Source organism: Telopea speciosissima, chromosome 6 (assembly GCF_018873765.1).
Source record: "Telopea speciosissima isolate NSW1024214 ecotype Mountain lineage chromosome 6, Tspe_v1, whole genome shotgun sequence".
Lineage (NCBI taxonomy): Eukaryota > Viridiplantae > Streptophyta > Magnoliopsida > Proteales > Proteaceae > Telopea > Telopea speciosissima.
Window position 1 is genome coordinate 55,061,647 of NC_057921.1, and position 18,794 is coordinate 55,080,440.

General features: G+C 40.5%; 1 protein-coding gene across 1 annotated transcript; it reads left to right on the plus strand.

Moving 5' to 3' along the window:
* The first annotated feature begins 304 nt into the window (after positions 1-304).
* On the plus strand, positions 305-3,136 carry LOC122664398 (uncharacterized protein At1g28695-like). Its single transcript, XM_043860194.1, has 3 exons — positions 305-338; positions 443-832; positions 2,609-3,136. The coding sequence occupies exons 1-3, from the start codon at positions 336-338 to the stop codon at positions 3,098-3,100; spliced, it is 885 nt and encodes a 294-aa protein (XP_043716129.1). The 5' UTR covers positions 305-335; the 3' UTR covers positions 3,101-3,136.
* The last annotated feature ends 15,658 nt before the right edge of the window (positions 3,137-18,794 follow it).

The window sequence follows — 18,794 nt, forward strand, 5'->3', positions numbered from 1 at the left end:
AGAGACTTCGAATTTATGATTTTATTAATTGAGATAACTTCTAACTTTCAAATACAAAAATCTTAAAAAAAAATTACATTTTTAATAGAAACAGGAGTAGTAGTCAATAGCAGGTTACGTTCATGTCTAAGGAAACTCCATTTATAAGGAAGTAGTAAATTGAAACTTAACATAGAAAGTCACTGAGAAGAAGGAAAAAAATGGGTTACCCTGAGAAAGGAAACGCTGTAAACATCACAGCACTCTCTCTTTTCCTTATTGGAGTTTTGTATGTTTGTATCTCCACCACTTCCATCTCCAAGGTTTTCTTCCAAAACTGTGATTGCCCATCAAACATGGTAAGCATCTTCACAATCTCTTTCTTTTTGTTACTCAATTTCACAAAAAATTGAAATTTTGACTTGGGTTTTTTTTTTTTTTTTTTTTTTCTGTGGGATTTTAGAACAACATGAATGCTCCAAAAGATGATCTTGAAACAGCTTTGGAAGAAGCTTCAATGGAGAATAAGACTTTGATAATTGCTATGATAAACAAAGCTTATGTTGAAGGGGATAACCCTGGAGGAATGACAATGTTGGATTTGTTCTTGGAAGCTTTCTGGCTTGGAGAAGATACAATACCATTGCTCGATAACCTTCTACTTGTTGCAGTTGATCAAACGTCCTTTGACCGCTGCAATTTCCGACGGCTTCACTGTTACAAACTTGTAACAGATGGAGTTGATTTCAGTGGAGAAGGGCTCTTCATGTCTGAGAATTTTGTTAAGATGATGTGGGCAAGAGTTCAATTCCTTGGTGATATCCTCAGACGTGGTTACAGCTTCATTTTCACGGTATGTTTATCATCATACTACCTACTATGATAGCTTAATCTTTCTAATAACCATATGTGTGTAAGAGAGAGAGAGAGAGAGAGAGAGTGATTGGATTAATTTAGGTTTTCCCCCTTTTAATTTCTTTTGAAATGATGTGTATTTCATCAATCAAAATGGCTAGATTCTTTAAGGAGGGAAAGTATAAGCAAGACAATTCAGGAATTTGATTTTATTAAGATATGGAATATAGGGGTTAAAAGACTCTGTTCTTTTTTTGGGTCTATAAAGACTCTGTTCTTAATATAGGGAAAATATGGGAGAGGAAGCTTCAGAGGTTAGGGGGTTATAAAATATTCTGCCCTTTTAGGTAGATGATGTTTGATTAAGTACTTTTTTGGTTGCAGAGTAGGTATTTGTCTACCTGGGTTAAAATGGGCCAATTTGCCTTATTGGGATCAAGTGTATTATTTCAACTGGAGTTCAGAAACAATATTGTTAATCTATGATTTGATTCTATAGATTTTTCCACAAGAAGAAGTCAGTCAGTTCTATGCCTATTGATTCAATAACAAATGTAATAGAGGCATTGTCTCATTTCCAATGATAGCCATGACCGGTGTTTAATTGCAAAATTCAAGTTGAAAATTCGGTTTTCCTGCTTGCCCTGTACCTGTTTGACAATACTGTGTGTGAAGCTTACCCTCCTTTGCATCCAACAACATGGAGTTTCTTAGTCCTCTTTTTTATAATTTGTCCAACTTCTTGATGTTAACCATTCAATCAATTTAAGTCTTCCAGTAATCCCTTTCCATCTCTGCAATAGGATACATAGATGTAATGTGATTGAGAAATCCTTTCAAGAGGTTGAGCTTAGATTAAGGTGTCAATTTCCAGTTCAGCAGTGATGGTTTTAACAACGGGCAGCTCATTGTCAATAATTAACCACTTCAACACTGGTTTTTTACTTCATCAGACCAAACAACAAGAACATTGCTTTATTTGAGTCCTTGTATACAATAAGAAATAACATTTACATCAAATCACATACTAGGTACAAAGATGAGAAAAAGATTAATGAGAGCAGGTCAGAGGATAAAAACTTACAAGAAGAGAAGGATATACAGTTAGCTAAGACATTTCAGGAGCTTGTTTGATATAATTAAGATGTGTGAAAATCTCTGTTCTTTATATAGGGGGAATATGGGAGAGGCAGCTTCAGACGTTGCTGGTATATAACCTTCAACCTCTGCCCTTTTAGGTAGATGATGGTTGATTTAGTACTTTCTTGGTTGCAGAGTAAGAATTTGTCTGATTGGGGTGAAGGAGTCAATTTCTCTTATTGGGATAAAGTGGATTATTGCAAATGATTTCAGAAACAATATTGGTAATCAATGATATGATTCTGTAGATTTACCAACACCAGGTCAGCCAGGACTATGACTATAGATCCAATATGTAACAGTGGCATTGTTTGATTTCCAGTGACAACCATTACTGGTGCTTAATTGCAAAATTCAAGATGAACCAATAAGAATTCAGTTTTTCTGCTTGCCTGTACCTGTTTGACACTGCTCTGTGTGAATCTTAGATTTCCTAGGGCCTTAGGCCCTCAAATATGAGCCTTCCCAATACCCTCCTTTATGTCCATCAATCTGGAAGAAGCTTCTTGGTCCTCATTATGCAGGATAGAAATTCAGATAATTGCTGTCCTTCATGTACAAATTGATCTTATTTATGATTTGTTCAACTTCTTCATGTTAACCTTTCATTAATCCATTTCCATCTTTGTCATAGGATACAGATGTAATGTGGTTGAGAGATCCTTTCAAGAGGTTGAGCATGGATGAAGATGTGGATTTCCAACTTAGCACTGATATTTTCAATGGCGACCCATGGTCACAAAAAAACCTCGTCAACACTGGTTTCTACTTCGTCAGACCAAACAACAAGACCATTGCTTTGTTTGACTCCTGGTATGCAAATAGAAACAGTTCAATGAACGAACAGCATATGCTCGAGAAAATGAAGAATGAGGGTGTGTTTAAACAGTTGGGGCTCAAAGTGAGATTCATGGACATCATCCATTTTAGTGGATTCTGCATTGACAGCAGAGATTTTAATGCTGTGACAACCGTCCATGCGAATTGTTGTCGTGGTGTAAGAGCCAAGGTGACTGATATGATCATTGCACTTCAAGATTGGAACAAGTATAGGAACTCAACTAATCACACAATGACATTTCAATGGTCCAATCACTCGGCATGCATCGACTCATGGAAATTTTGAAGCAATTCTGTTGAGAATCCCACATGTACAGAATTCTTTAGCAAGTTACCCAATGCAGCAGCTGGACTTTACAATATGGAAATTAATAGTGTATTTAATTACATAAGGCCTTGAATCTTGCTTATATGCATGATTTATACACATGGCATGCCAATGTGGATTTTAGGCTTCACAACCTTAAATCTGAGATTTGAGTATACAAAAAATAAAATAGATTTTAGTCCAATCCAGTTAAAAATTTGGTCAGTTAGGTGCTGACACACTTCCATCTGTGTTCAATCAAACCCATCAACAACACAACAGAATACAGAATCACTTCAACTTAAGGTCCTCTGCTTGTGCCATTCAATAATAAGGCAGGAAAAAAGTTCTTGGTATGTTATTCCATTCTTCTACTCAATCATCACTCTGAACTAGCTGAAACCAACTTCAGAACAGATAATTACAAATTTCAGCTCTACATTTGGGGTTGTAAAAAAATACCTGGTTCAATACTCACCTTCAGCAACAGAGCACTAACACACTTGCATGTCAAGATCATTAATAATGAATGACAATAACTGCTAAGGATGCAAGTTTCCTTAAGCTACGGTGAAGGAGGAATTCTTTCACTAATAGGACCATTGCATTTGGATGGGGGATAAAGAACAGTGACAGAATTTCGAGCCTTTAACATATAAGGAGAAGTAATGATGACCTTAGATTCATGGGTGAACCCTTTATAATGGGTAAAGAAGAACTTTCTCCGCAAACTATGTATGGTTCATGCCTGCAACCATTACACATTTTTAGAAAAGGGTAAAGCTGTTTGTAACCAGGCCAATTACAATACATTATTGTAATCACACTTACTTGTCCAATATATATTACTTACCAACTTTTAAGATAAATGTGTTTTTGGTAATTTCCCATCCCTCTCCCTCCCCATGCGTATAAGGGCGCAAGTTTGGCCTCGGCCCAAATCCGTCTTGAGTCCAAACAGGGTCTGCGCTGAGATATTTGGCCCTGATGACGGATCGGGCCAAAATTGAGGTTTCGGGCTAAGACTGGCCAAGTCCGAACCGACACTGTTTTAAGTTATACCATAATATATGAAGCCAGAAGTTACTCTTCCATAATGAAAGGTACACTGATGCAGAAGTTACTCTTCCAAATCGATAGCCTTTCGGGACCCTTTTCTTCCACAATTCCTCTGAGAAAGAAAAAAAAACAATAGTTATTTTGATTCAGAACAAAGATGGGTTCTTGCTTTCTCACAAAACAATAAAGAAATGACACCAGAAAGCCAGGAACCAACCAAAATCGGAATCAACAAGGTAAACTCAGCAAAGAACAAACTCTAGATTCTTTCTCTCTAATACTCAAACAAATGAAAGATATTCACCCAGGTAGCGTAGCACACGGGAATTCTTGACCCTTGTATGGGCATTAATGAGAAGCAAAATCTTGATAATTTTATATTAAACCTACATAGAATTGAAGTTTACTCACATTTTTTATACAAATCTCCTCCGAAATCTTGTTTGTAAAATTGCAACAGCCCATTGATTCAATCTTCCGAAGCTTGTTCTGGGTAGTAGCACAAGTATTTTTGCCCTTTGCATGGGCACTAACTTCATATTATTTAATCTGTCCACTCCATGGTATATGTAACTGCAACAACCAGCCATTTGAGAGTCGGCTTAATACCATAGAATTGCTGCCAGACTAAATAATCAGAAATTTAGTTCCCATGAAAGGTCAAGAATATGTGCAGCTTTTCTCTCCGGCAGCGACAATGTGAGGGTCGACAATTGATAGAGAGAAAGAGAAACGAGACACAACAGTTTTGGGGAAAATGAGAAAAAAATCGAAGGGATTTAAAGAGAGAAAGAGTAGGGTTTTGGGATGTAAGGGGTTCATTCACACAGATCGCTGGTAATCACGAATTTGGATCCTCTGCTGCCGAGCTGCCCGGCAGGACCGTAACTTCCAAATAACTCAATTCAATCCCTGCCGTTCGTTTCTCTTATTATATCTACGGCTTGAATGACGCTTCAGAGTAACAGTGGATATGGCCGGTTTCTAACTTTTCTATCCCAATTCCCTTTCTCAGAGATACTCCGATCACCAAAACCGTAATGAGAGATTATATAAAGCTGAGAACCAATTGGGTTCACTGAACCCATTGTCAAATTAGCCTATAATATATATATATATATATATAATTAAGTTCATTTCCATATCTGGTAGTGTTGCAAATTTACCAAAAATAAATAAAATTTGGTAGTGTTCCAACATGTTCGGGGTTGGAAGCATTTTTTAAATTTAAAATAGAATTTTCTTGGGGTTATTTTTTATGTTATTTTTTTCATGCAAGTACAATAATTTTTTAATTTAAATATTTATATGAGAAAGATAATGCTGTCCACCCTGACATAGGGACGTGCAAAATAACCATCGCAGCCACTAACCCCAAAAATGACCAAAGGTGTGTCAGTCATTTCGCACACCCGTGTGAGCAAGGGCAGCATGTATAGCAAGACCAAGTAGCGTATTTTCTCCTTACTTATATATTTTGGAAAAAAGAACTTTGTGAAAGAGAGTGCACACTGCACCTAGACACAAACAGACGGATCCGGCTCCTCTCCAGGGTGGTCAACGCCCAAGGGGCATCCAAGGGTTGGATCGTGCCACACATATCTCGGTGCATGCCTAGAGATGTGTGCAACACAATTCAACAGTTGGATGCACCCTGGGCATGTTGGATTCCTTAGAGAGGAGCTCAATTCCCAAACATACTGCAACAAGGGCCTCTTCACTATTTTGTTTTTAAGACCTCATTTGATTCACTCTGAAATTTGATTAAGAATTGATAAATCAGACGTTTTTTTTTTTTATTTTTTTCTTTTCTTACAATAGAATTCCATTGGTAGGCAAGAAACATTTTTTTTTTCTATTTCATCTACTTTCATTGAGGTTAATTATATTCTATAGTGCTTCTTCCTCGCCTTGGCAACTTCAACTTCAACCACACCCAAATTTTAAAGAAGCGATTTCTTCTAGCTATTAGAATAGGTTTCCATCAGCCATTAGGATTTGAGAACAAGGATTGGGATCTGGATTGGTTCAATCGATTTTGATCTGAATCGATTTAGAATTGGCAAAAATCGGCAAAACAACCCCTAAACCCTAGTTTTGTACAAGATCGACTCAATCCAAATTGGACATGATCAAGATCGGCCCGAATCGACAGATCCGATCCAATTTTTTAAACCCCCTGGTGTACTTGACTTACAAGAGCATTTTTATGTTCTTAAATCGTTTTTTATCCTTCTAATTACTAATAATATTATGGGAGGCAAATGACTATTTTTTTTTTTCTTTACCTTGTGAAATAATCGAGATAAATAGATTTCGTTTTCCATATAAAGAATTCTTCTCCTATATTTATTTCTTTTCCATGGATATGAATTTTACTAGTCCGAGATTCGGTGTTCTTCACCTTGCTCCACCTTAATTGTGATTTGAACTAAAAGGTCACAATAAACCTTTGGTAAAAATTATGTTTTGGTTCAAGTGGGAATAGCCACTAGGTTGTGTGACCCTTGGAGGTCGTTTCACCCTTCCTGTGTCAAGGCAGGTACAGTCGGTTAATATTATTTTTATAAAATACCCTCCTATTGTAAATATAAAAAATAGGACAGGTGATTGGCTATCACATGTACTGTTAAATCCGTGTCCAAAACCCGGTTTGAAATGCGATCTGACCACCGGTCTGGTTTGAACCTTTTGTGTAGAACCAAGAGTGGAGTACGCTCGTGAACTGTGGGTCATAATACTCAAGCCATCACACGAGATTGTGGACCGCGAAACAGGGGAAGTCCTCGAGGAAAGATCCACCGCCGAGACAGGGGAAAATCATCCACTAAAGCATATTCTTGGAATTCCCTTATGATAGGGATCCACGGCCCGCACCTAAATCGCCCTTATCCACTTAGCGATGATTGGGAGTAAGTCACTATCCGAATAATTCATGCCTATGCATGACCATTAATAAGCATAAGAACTAGAATGGGCTTGGGCTTAGGAGCTTAGTCTCTTTCTAATTGTAACTAGAACTTAGGACATGGGCCATGGACCATGGGCCATGGGCCCAAGTGGATCCAATGGCCCAATGACTTAAACTAGACCTTGGGCTTATACCTAACCAAACAAGCTCCTAAACAAATGGACCTAAGGACTTGAGACTAACCAAACAAGACCTAATGCCTAGATGGGTTATTAAAGACCCAAAACTACTATTCACCTCACATTTCAATCCTAAATCGTGGAGAGGAGAGGAGAAAAAGAAAGAAGAAGAAAGAGAAGAAGAAAGAAGAAGAAGAAAGAAGAAGAAAGAAGAAGAGGAAGAAGGAAGGAGAAGGGAGAAGTATGGTGGAGCACAAGCTATCATCATCAACCCTTGGTGAGTCTCTCTCTCTCTCTCTCTCTCTCTCCATCTCTCTTTCCCTAATTCTATTACCTAGGGTTTGAATTGGTTGAGCACACCTTGAGTGCTCCATCTACTCAATTAGAAGAGCCATTAATGGCAAATCCTTGATGTTTAACTATGAAGCATCTAACCCTACCTTAAACCCATTCACCCTTCTCCATTTATGAACCCTAAGTTGGGGATTTACCTCCATTTATGGGTTTTACCAACCCTCATGGAAGACCGTAGATGTGTGGGTTTGAGGGTGTTAAATAACAGTGATTAAAGACCCTTTCAAAACCCCAATACCCAAACCCATGAGTTTTCTTTCCATATGTATTTTAATGGAGGAAAACCTAATCGATCATGGGGTTTACAAACCCATGTTGGGTGTGTGCTATGGCACCTTGGTTGGAGTTGTTCTCATGGCCAAAGAGACCCCAAAAACCCCAAAGAATACCCCATTTTAGCCCAAGACTTTGGGGCTGCAAAACCATTCTCGGAATGGCATGAACAAAGAAGACGCACGTGGACAGGCACATGCAAGTGCCCCCCCGAGAAACTAGATCCGTGGGAAGTCCGAGAGGGACAGCACATGGACAGCACATGCAAGTGCACCCCGAGAAAATCTGCCGGTGGGAGGTCCGAGAGGGACAGCACATGGACAGCACATGCAAGTGCCCCCGAGAACCTAGATCTCACGGTGGGAAAGTCCGAGAGGGACGTGCACATGGAGCACATGGACAGACATGATATAGCCTGTCAGCATGTGCCGGTCCCCTATTTTAGCCTTGTTTGATAACTTATGGGGCCCAACTCTTCTAGCCCTAAGGCACTAATCTCTCCCCACGTTGTACACTCTCTTTAGGTTGACCGACCCGGCTCGGGGCGATTAGCGTGGGACAGTGTACTTGGCATCGAACGTCGATTTGAAGAGCTCGCATCGACGATTGATCGAGAATCATGTGAGTGAGTTAAGCAATCGTCTTAATTTATGGAATGTTTTGTGTGTCGTGTTTTGCGAATGTCATTCATGCATGTGTGCTATAATATATAATTATTAGTAAGATATAGGACGATATAAATGTTTAGATGTTGATAGGACTTTACATTCTTGTCTTGCGATATTATTTATTTTATTGCACTATGGTGCGAATGGTATTGGATTTAGTTATGGGACTCGGTGCCGGTTGGTGCTGGACTGGGATTCCATAATATGGACTCACTCATGGCATGTAGATCTAGGGCTTCTAAGCGGGATCCAAGTGCCGGTGGGCTGGGCTTGAGATTACCGTACTTGAAATTGCATTAGAGTTGTCCATTGCATTAGGTGAAAACGGGATGGTGACCGACCGACTACCTTGGTATTCACATCTCGTACTTGTATACGCGTATGGGCTAGAGGGGCGAGAGGATAGCCGGCCGACCGTATTTTGGTATCTATGGACTCGCTCTAGCCTATGCACATGCGCACTCACTCATACAATAGGTGAATGTCTGGCTAGGATAAATGTTTACCCAAGATTTATGACCCTTACCGACAGGGGTTAGGTGTCGGTCAAACTGCGGGTTCCACCGTTATTCGGGTATACCCACCCGGAAGTTCGGGCGCCAACCGTATTTTGGGCCGAACGCTAGGACGGGATTTGACTTGGGGTTTGCGATATCTCTTGGTGGAGACCGACAGCAGGCTTCCAAAGCGACTGGTTTGTCATTGTCGGTATACCATCCGCTTATGGTACCGATGTCGGGATGCTACCTAAGGTGTTGCTATAGTACTATACCCGACTTAGTTGTGTGTTAGGTGGATAACAATAAAACTATACATCATCATTCATTCATGTAGCATGATTGTAATTGTATGTGATGTACGGTCTACCTTGGTGGTATGGGACACCTTGGTATCCGTCCATCATGTATGGTTTGCAATAACCCCATTCATTATTATTATTGTGTATGCTTGTGTGGCTTAGCCACTCATTGGGCTCGCTTGGAGCTCACTCCTCGAGGAAACATATTTTTAGTTGATGCAGTACATTCGAAGCAGTGGTGGCACAGTACAAGACTCCCGAGGCTGGTTACGTTGATTGGTGGGCTCCGGAGATCGTGGAGCATGGACCAGAGTGTTGTCGCGATGTGTGTTCCTTTGGCGGAAAGTGACTTATGGGCGTGGCCATCTTTTGATGCACTTGATTATTCATTTTGAATTATAGGTGTATTCTTTTGATTCCTTTCATGATAGATGTATTATTTATATAGTAGGTAATACATAAGTCCCGATTAGAACGAATTGTACTTGAAGGGGTAAACTTGAATAGATAATATTTTATATGCTATCACCTAGCTTCGCTAACTCGATGTTATTAATATTAATCCTTTCCTTTTTACCTATTATCATGCCGTTGTGAATGAGTTAGTCTTGATCGCATCTGATTCGGTGGTTGGAGAGCGTAGTTGTATGCTCCGATTGCATTTCCGTGGTTCGGGGATGGGGTGTGACAGTTTGGTATCGAGCGATGCTCTACCTTATGGACTAACTCGGTGTTCACACGACCCGATTTACTCTAAATTAGGGTTAAATATTAAAAGCCTTATCCACAAACAAGAATCGTGAGAACAAGGGAGAATATATAAATTTTGGCCGATAGAACAATGCTTTAATAATACAAATAAAGGTATGGGACTTCCATAGAACATAAACCAGTTTAGAAATGAAGAAAAGATGAGAAACTACATACTAAACCCTAGGAGTTACAAAAAAAAAAAAAAAGGAAGAAGATATATACTAAGGTTTATGAGGATAAAGTCATGAACAATGATGTAAAATATAATGATAATTGGGATTAGCCTAACCAAAAAAGCTAGCTATCGGTGAGAGACTCTCCGTAGGACCTCAAGTTACGTAGGCTAATGATTAGGGGAAATTATCTTTCATTTTTCTCGTATCCTCGATGGATCGCCCGGCTTTCTTTGGGAACCACCTAGAAATTTGAGTATTGGTCCTAAGTACCCTTGGGTAAGCCTATGGCCCTACATGTCTCTCGGAGAGCCATTTTTAGGACTTGTTGGTAAATCTACCGGAATGCCGGGATTGGCTTGGTGTATGGGCCTGGCACGCTCAGGACCTTGTCCAATAGAAACCCTGAATTGTGTCTAGATTCAAGGGACGGTGAAAAACAATATATATATAGGCACGTAGTTAAATCTCGATATGTCTATACACCCACGAACCGATGGATATCTAGAAAGGATAATTTAGGACGGATGCTACGAGGTATGGATTATATCATGTAGTTGGAAGAGAATGATAGATCTAGCAATTTAAGTTGATGAACAGTATTATATCGGGTGTTAGTGTAGCCAAGTGCGTCAAGAACAAAAGGAATTGAATGAATGATTCGACAAAACCTTGCTCAACAATAGATATGAGTGGAGTAATGGGTCCCGAATGTCCCCTCCGTTATTGGGAGTGAATAGAGGGGATTCCATCAATATTCTAATTCATTCTAAAGTCGAGTTAGGTATTGGAGGATCGGAAGTGAAAGTCCTCATAGGAAAAGCCAGGTAAGCAAAGTAGTACAGCCTTGTGTCATTCAACCCAAAATTTTAGAGTACAGACATCTTGGACGAAGTATATGGAAATAGTTGCATCTCTCTATTCCTAGAAGTATAAGCTCGTAGTTTGATTTTCACGGGTCCTTATATACACTGGACTTTATATTAACTAAATCGAATTGATTTATACCATTATGTAAGGTGGATACTATTAGAGGACAAATCCATACAACTTAGTTTAAGCTAAATAACTAAGCGAGTCCCGGAGCGGAAGTTGAGCATAGTTTTAACCCCTCTATCCGGCACTATCCAATACCATTTAAGCAAAGCCGCAGTGTGGTGGCGAGATGCACTTAGTAGGAAATCACAAACCCTTCCTTGCCACTCTAACGATCAATGAGAGGCTTATAGAGGAAGCCGGAAGAATGGGGTGGAAGTGTTAATTGATGATGCTACTATGTTATTTGCCGCTCTGACAAGACAACCCTCATTGGCGGAGAAGATTAAGGAAGCCCAACATACCGATGTGGAGTTACGAAATTGATAGATGACATTCGGAAGAGATGCAGGAGGAATCGATTTTACCTTGTCCGAAAATAACGTCCTTCTGGTTCAGGGATAGGTTATGTGTACCCAATGGTGAGCGAGTTAAGGTGGCATGGAGAGGCAACGACCATATGGACTATTGTAATCACTTCCTATTCCCGAACGAGAGTGGAAATACATCATTATGGATTTTGTCACTAAATTGCCCGGTATAGCTAAATGTATTGATGCTGTTTGAGTCATTGTTGACCGGCTTAGCAAGTTAGCACATTTATCCTAATAAAGGAGATCTATCCGTTGGACAAGTTGAATAAGCTATACATGGATAATGTGACTCACTTACATGGAGATGGATATCATTTCTAATCGTGATCCCGAGTTTGCATTGAAGTCCTGTGGCGGTTTTCGTAAGGCTATGGGTACACCTGCTGAATTTTAGCACGGTTCTCCATCCACAAACTAATGGTAAGTCAGAGCGGACTATTCGGACCCTAGAGGACGTGCTCGGGGCTTGTGTCATTGATATGAAGGGTAGTCGGGATGAGCACATCTCACTCGTAGTGTTTGTTTACAACAACGGCTACCAAACTACTATAGGTATGACACCGTTCAAAGCACAAGACAATAGAAATTTCCGAACACCACTATATTGGGAGGAAGTTGATTAGCAAAGAATATTAGGTCTGAATTGATACAAGCCACTTGTGGAAAAGTAGATTTGATAAGGGACCGAATCATGGCGGCTTAATCTAAATGGAAGAGCTATGCCGATTATGTTTTCTTGCAGTATCGCCAACTAAGGGAGTAATTCGCTTCGACAAAGAGGGCAAGTGTGTTAATGTATTTTACGTAATGATGTGAGAAAGTACACCCCTACATTGATATTGTCAAGACTAAAAAGCCACATCACTTGTCATGGATTGACACATGAAGAGCTACTCAAGAGAACTTTGATTATAAGGACAAGAATCCTCACAATCGAACTGTAACTTTTGATAAAGTTCGGTGGAGCAATCTCATTGATTAAAGGGGCATCTCGTTAATGAGAAGGTGAAGTGCGGTCAAGTATCCTCACCTATGCAGATACCTAGGTACGTCTCAATTTCGAGGACGAAATTCTTATAAGGTGGGGAGGATGTTAAATCCGTGTCCAAAACCCGGTTTGAACGCGATCTCACCACCGGTCTGGTTTGAACCTTTTGTGTAGAACCAAGAGTGGAGTACGCTCGTGAACTCGTGGGTCATAATACTCAAGCCATCACACGAGATTGTGGACCGCGAAACAGGGAAGTCCTCGAGGAAAGATCCACCGCCGAGACAGGGGGAAAATCATCCACTAAAGCATATTCTTGGAATTCCCTTATGATAGGGATCCACGGGCCCGCACCTAAATCGCCCTTATCCACTTAGCGATGATTGGGAGTAAGTCACTATCCGAATAATTCATGCCTATGCATGACCATTAATAAGCATAAGAACTAGAATGGGCTTGGGCTTAGGAGCTTAGTCTCTTTCTAATTGTAACTAGAACTTAGGACATGGGCCATGGACCATGGGCCATGGGCCCAAGTGGATCCAATGGCCCAATGACTTAAACTAGACCTTGGGCTTATACCTAACCAAACAAGCTCCTAAACAAATGGACCTAAGGACTTGAGACTAACCAAACAAGACCTAATGCCTAGATGGGTTATTAAAGACCCAAAACTACTATTTACCTCACATTTCAATCCTAAATCGTGGAGAGGAGAGGAGAAAAAGAAAGAAGAAGAAAGAGAAGAAGAAAGAAGAAGAAGAAAGAAGAAGAAAGAAGAAGAGGAAGAAGGAAGGAGAAGGGAGAAGTATGGTGGAGCACAAGCTATCATCATCAACCCTTGGTGAGTCTCTTTTCTCTCTCTCTCTCTCTCTCTCCATCTCTCTTTCCCTAATTCTATTACCTAGGGTTTGAATTGGTTGAGCACACCTTGAGTGCTCCATCTACTCAATTAGAAGAGCCATTAATGGCAAATCCTTGATGTTTAACTATGAAGCATCTAACCCTACCTTAAACCCATTCACCCTTCTCCATTTATGAACCCTAAGTTGGGGATTTACCTCCATTTATGGGTTTTACCAACCCTCATGGAAGACCGTAGATGTGTGGGTTTGAGGGGTGTTAAATAACAATGATTAAAGACCCTTTCAAAACCCCAATACCCAAACCCATGAGTTTTTTTTCCATATGTATTTTAATGGAGGAAAACCTAATCGATCATGGGGTTTACAAACCCATGTTGGGTGTGTGCTATGGCACCTTGGTTGGAGTTGTTCTCATGGCCAAAGAGACCCCAAAAAAACCCCAAAGAATACCCCATTTTAGCCCAAGACTTTGGGGCTGCAAAACCATTCTCGGAATGGCATGAACAAGAAGATCGCACGTGGACAGCACATGCAAGTGCCATCCCCGAGAAACTAGATCTCCGGTGGGAAGTCTCGAGAGGAACAGCACATGGACAGGCACATGCAAGTGCCACCCCGAGAAAAATCTGCCGGTGGGAGGTCCGAGAGGGACAGGCACATGGAGGCACATGCAAGTGCTACCCCGAGAACCTAGATCTGCCGGTGGGAAAGTCCGAGAGGGACAGCACATGGACAGCACATGGACAGCACATGATATAGCCTTCTTGCATGTGTCGGCCCCCTATTTTAGCCTTGTTTGATAACTTATGGGGCCCAACTCTTCTAGCCCTAAGGCACTAATCTCTCCCCACGTTGTACACTCTCTTTAGGTTGACCGACCCGGCTCGGGGCATATTAGTACGTGGGACAGTGTACTTGGCATCGAACGCCGATTTGAAGAGCTCCGTACTGACGATTGACTGAGAATCATGTGAGTGAGTTAAGCAATCGTCTTAATTTATGGAATGTTTGTGTGTCGTGTTTTGCGAATGTCATTCATGCATGTGTGCTATAATATATAATTATTAGTAAGATATAGGACGATATAAATGTTTAGATGTTGATAGGACTTTACATTCTTGTCTTGCGATATTATTTATTTTATTGCACTATGGTGCGAATGGTATTGATTTAGTTATGGGACTCGGTGCGGTTGGTGCTGGACCTGGGATTCCATAATATGGACTCACTCATGGCATGTAGATCTAGGGCTTCAAGCGGGATCCAAGTGTCGGTGGGTGCTGGGCTTGAGATTACCGTACTTGAAATTGCATTAGAGTTGTCCATTGCATTAGGTGGAAACGGGATGGTGACCGACCGACTACCTTCGGTATTCACATCTCGTACTTGTATACGCATATGGGCTAGAGGGGCGAGAGGATAGCCGCCGACCGTATTTCGGTATCTATGGACTCGGCCTCGGCCTATGCACATGCGTCCTCACTCATACAATAGGTGAATGTCTGGCTAGGATAAATGTTTACCCAAGATTATGACCCTTACCGAGGGGGTTAGGTGTCGGTCAAACCGTGGGTTCCGACCGTTATTCGGGTATACCCACCGGGAAGTTCGGGCCCAACCGTATTTTGGGCCGAACGCTAGGACGGGATTTGACTTGGGGTTTGCGTATATCTCTTGGTGGAGACCGGTACAAGGAGCTTCAAGACGACTGGTTTGTCATCGTCGGTATACCATCCGTTTATGGTACCGATGTCGGGATGCTACCTAAGGTGTTGCTATAGTACTATACCGACTTAGTTGTGTGTTAGGTGGATAACAATAAAACTATACATCATCATTCATTCATGTAGCATGATTGTAATTGTATGTGATGTACGGTCTACCTTGGTGGTATGGGACACCTTGGTATCCGTCCATCATGTATGGTTTTGCACAACCCCATTCATTATTATTATTGTGTATGCTTGTGTGGCTTAGCCACTCATTGGGCTCGTTGGAGCTCACTCCTCGAGGAAACATATTTTTAGTTGATGCGGTACATTCGAGCAGAGTGGCACAGAGTACGAGACTCCCGAGGCTGGTTACGTTGATTGGTGGGCTCCGGAGATCGTGGAGCATGGACCGAGTGTTCGCGATGTGTGTTCCTTGGCGGGAGATGACTTATGGCGGTGGCCATCTTTTGATGCACTTGATTATTCATTTTGAATTATAGGTGTATTCTTTTGATTCCTTTCATGATAGATGTATTATTTATATAGTAGGTAATACATAAGTCCCGATTAGAACGAATTGTACTTGAAGGGGTAAACTTGAATAGATAATATTTTATATGCTATCACCTAGCTTCGCTAACTCGATGTTATTAATATTAATCCTTTCCTTTTTACCTATTATCCGTCGTTGTGAATGAGTTAGTCTGGGTATCGCATCGGGATTCGGTGGTTGGAGAGCGTAGTTGTATGCTCCGATTGCATTTCCCGTGGTTCAGGGATGGGGGTGTGACATGTACGTTCACATGTTAGGACGTGCAGAGAAACGCACCCTAAGCGAGAATCATACCACTAGACCAAATGCCCTTGCTTCGGTTTTGCTATCATTGTTTATTTGGATTTAGGAACTCGTTGTTGTTGTTGTTGTTGTCATCATTAATGTCTATCATTAATTAGTGATACTGATCTTGTTCCACTCTATGAGTTAAGATAATTAGAAAACAAATATTCGGCAAAAACATTCAAAGGTGTTAGAGGGAAAATGTATCCAGGGTTCTAAAGAGGATATTTTATTACCGCGAACGTGGAGCAAGCAACGTTCTCGCTCTTGTTTCTTTACAGACTTGTTGGTCTAATGTTTTACTCAGGCTTTTCTCTTGGGGGTTCTTCTATATAAGTTGGAGGGATTCTAGAGGTTGTTCCACTTTACCTCATCATTATGGAGGGCTAAGTTTCATCTCTGTGGGTGTTATTGTTAGGAACTTGGGTCTTATCCTCAAAAGTTAGCCGTTAAGGAGAGGGTGCCCAAGTACCTATTAACTCACTCACATCCCTTTTCATATCCGATGTGGGACTATTCTTTTTGCCTTATGCATGGATATCCCAACAGTTATTTTGGAGTTTGCTAGCGATATTGTGAAGGTGGTCATTTCTGTCTTCATGGATCCTAAAATTTCTGCTGTTGTCCCACTGTCTTCTTTCCCCTTTGAGGTGGAGTCTTCTTTGACTGTTGCTGAAAGCCTTGCCTCAAATTTTAACACCAAACTGGACCTGCCACTAAACCTTGTTTCTGCAGTTACTATTCTTGAACAAAAAATGCAGTTTGTTAAACACCAATTCCGTTTTTGTCGTGTGGGATGGGTCTGTGACCAATCTTCTGTTAATCGCTTTGATCTTAGAGACATGTTTTCTAAAGCTTGGAACCCTAGATCTATGAAGGCTGATGAGATCCGGCCACCTAGTTGATGAGGCTCCAGATAGGTTCGTGGTTAAATTCTCGAATGCCCATGACATGCATGTCGTACTTTTTTCCTAGCCCTAGATTTACCATGGTTATTTAGTTATCCTAAAACCTTGGGATCCCACAATCCCAACTGATAAGGTGGTGTTCCATTTTGTTATCTTTTGGGTGCAATTTCTCAAACTCCATTCGATGGTTCATGAGTATGATATTTTGGCTGACGTCTTTGCCAAGGTAGGTAGGTGGTTAGATATTGAGTGCCCTTTTGGGACAGTGAGTCCTACTATTTCCACTACAGAAGAAGAGAGCATTCCGTAGAACAGAGAATAGAAGAGAGAGAATGATAGAATACCTGGAGGGAAAAGTTGAATTTTCTGCAACGATTGAAGAAGCGGGGACTGCTTCAAGGAAAGTTATCGGAGACCCGGGGGTGGGGGGTGAGATAGAGTAGGTGCAGTTCAAGGGGATTTTGGGTACAATAACAGTCTTCACACTGATCGCTGACATGGATAACTTCCATATAACTCTAGGGACAATTACTTTCAATTCGGATAGATCAATTAGATAAGAACGGAAATTATGAGATAAGTAGGTTTCAAATTTGTTTTACATCCACTACTTTCCATTTTGAAAAGATTTACTCAATCCCCAAAGTTAGTTAATGGAAAATTATCCTCTCCAACTTCTTAAAGCTGGGCAGTGCGGCAGTGCTAGTGTGGATGTTCGACACGTGGCCGTTTGGACATCCAACGGTCCAAGCTCATTGACTATGTTGAGCTCAGACCATTGGATGTCTGAGCTGCCACGTGTCAGTATCTCCACCTAGCACTGCCGCACTGCTGAGCGTTAGGAATTAGAGAGGAAAATAATCCATGAATAGGGTATCAAAAATCAAAATGGAACTGAAACGAATATCAGAACCGGAACCGACCTTTTACGATCGAATCGAATAGCACCGCAGCAAAATGATCCTATTTTTGGTTATATAGGTTATCTTTCTAGTTTGATTTTGATTTACACCGCAAAACCGCGATTCTAAACCGAATAGAAACTAGTACCTCTTACTCAAATACTAGCACATGCATCAATTAGATTAATTAATATCATAATAATTAATTTAATAAACAATAATTATTACATCATACGAGCTTGAAACATAAAATAAGTAAAATGTCTTCGGTTAACTATATATTATATTTGTTCAACTTCGAATTGAAAATGATTGATGATGTTAAAATGGATTAACAAAACCCTACTTGTTATTAGAAGAAATAGTATGTTTATCATGTGAGAGTGGAAGAGGGAAAAAAAAAAGGAAAAACAAACAATAGGAAAGGAAAAGGACACATGAAAATGGGAATATATATATTTTTTTTAATCACATAGACATGGGAAATATGATGAGAGAGGGAGTCCGAAAAAAGAATGGGGAAACACGGGGATATAAAGGCTTTGAAAACTGAGGTTGTCTTCATTATTGTTTCCCAAAACCTACACTACACAAACTGCATGTAAACCGGTTGTGAATTGGATAGAAACCGGTAAAACTGGACTGTATAAAAAACGATTTTGATTTTGGTTAATTCCTATCCGATTCAGTTTTGATTTCAATTATCAAAATGTAAACCACACTGCAACCGAACCGAATAACCAAAACTGCACCGATTGACACCCTTACTCATGCCACTCATGAATAAAATAAAAACAAACTTTCAAAATTGCCCCAAAAATCTGTTTTAAACTATGATGGGAAAAATAGGAAGCGATATGCAACTTTCTCTACTTGTTTCT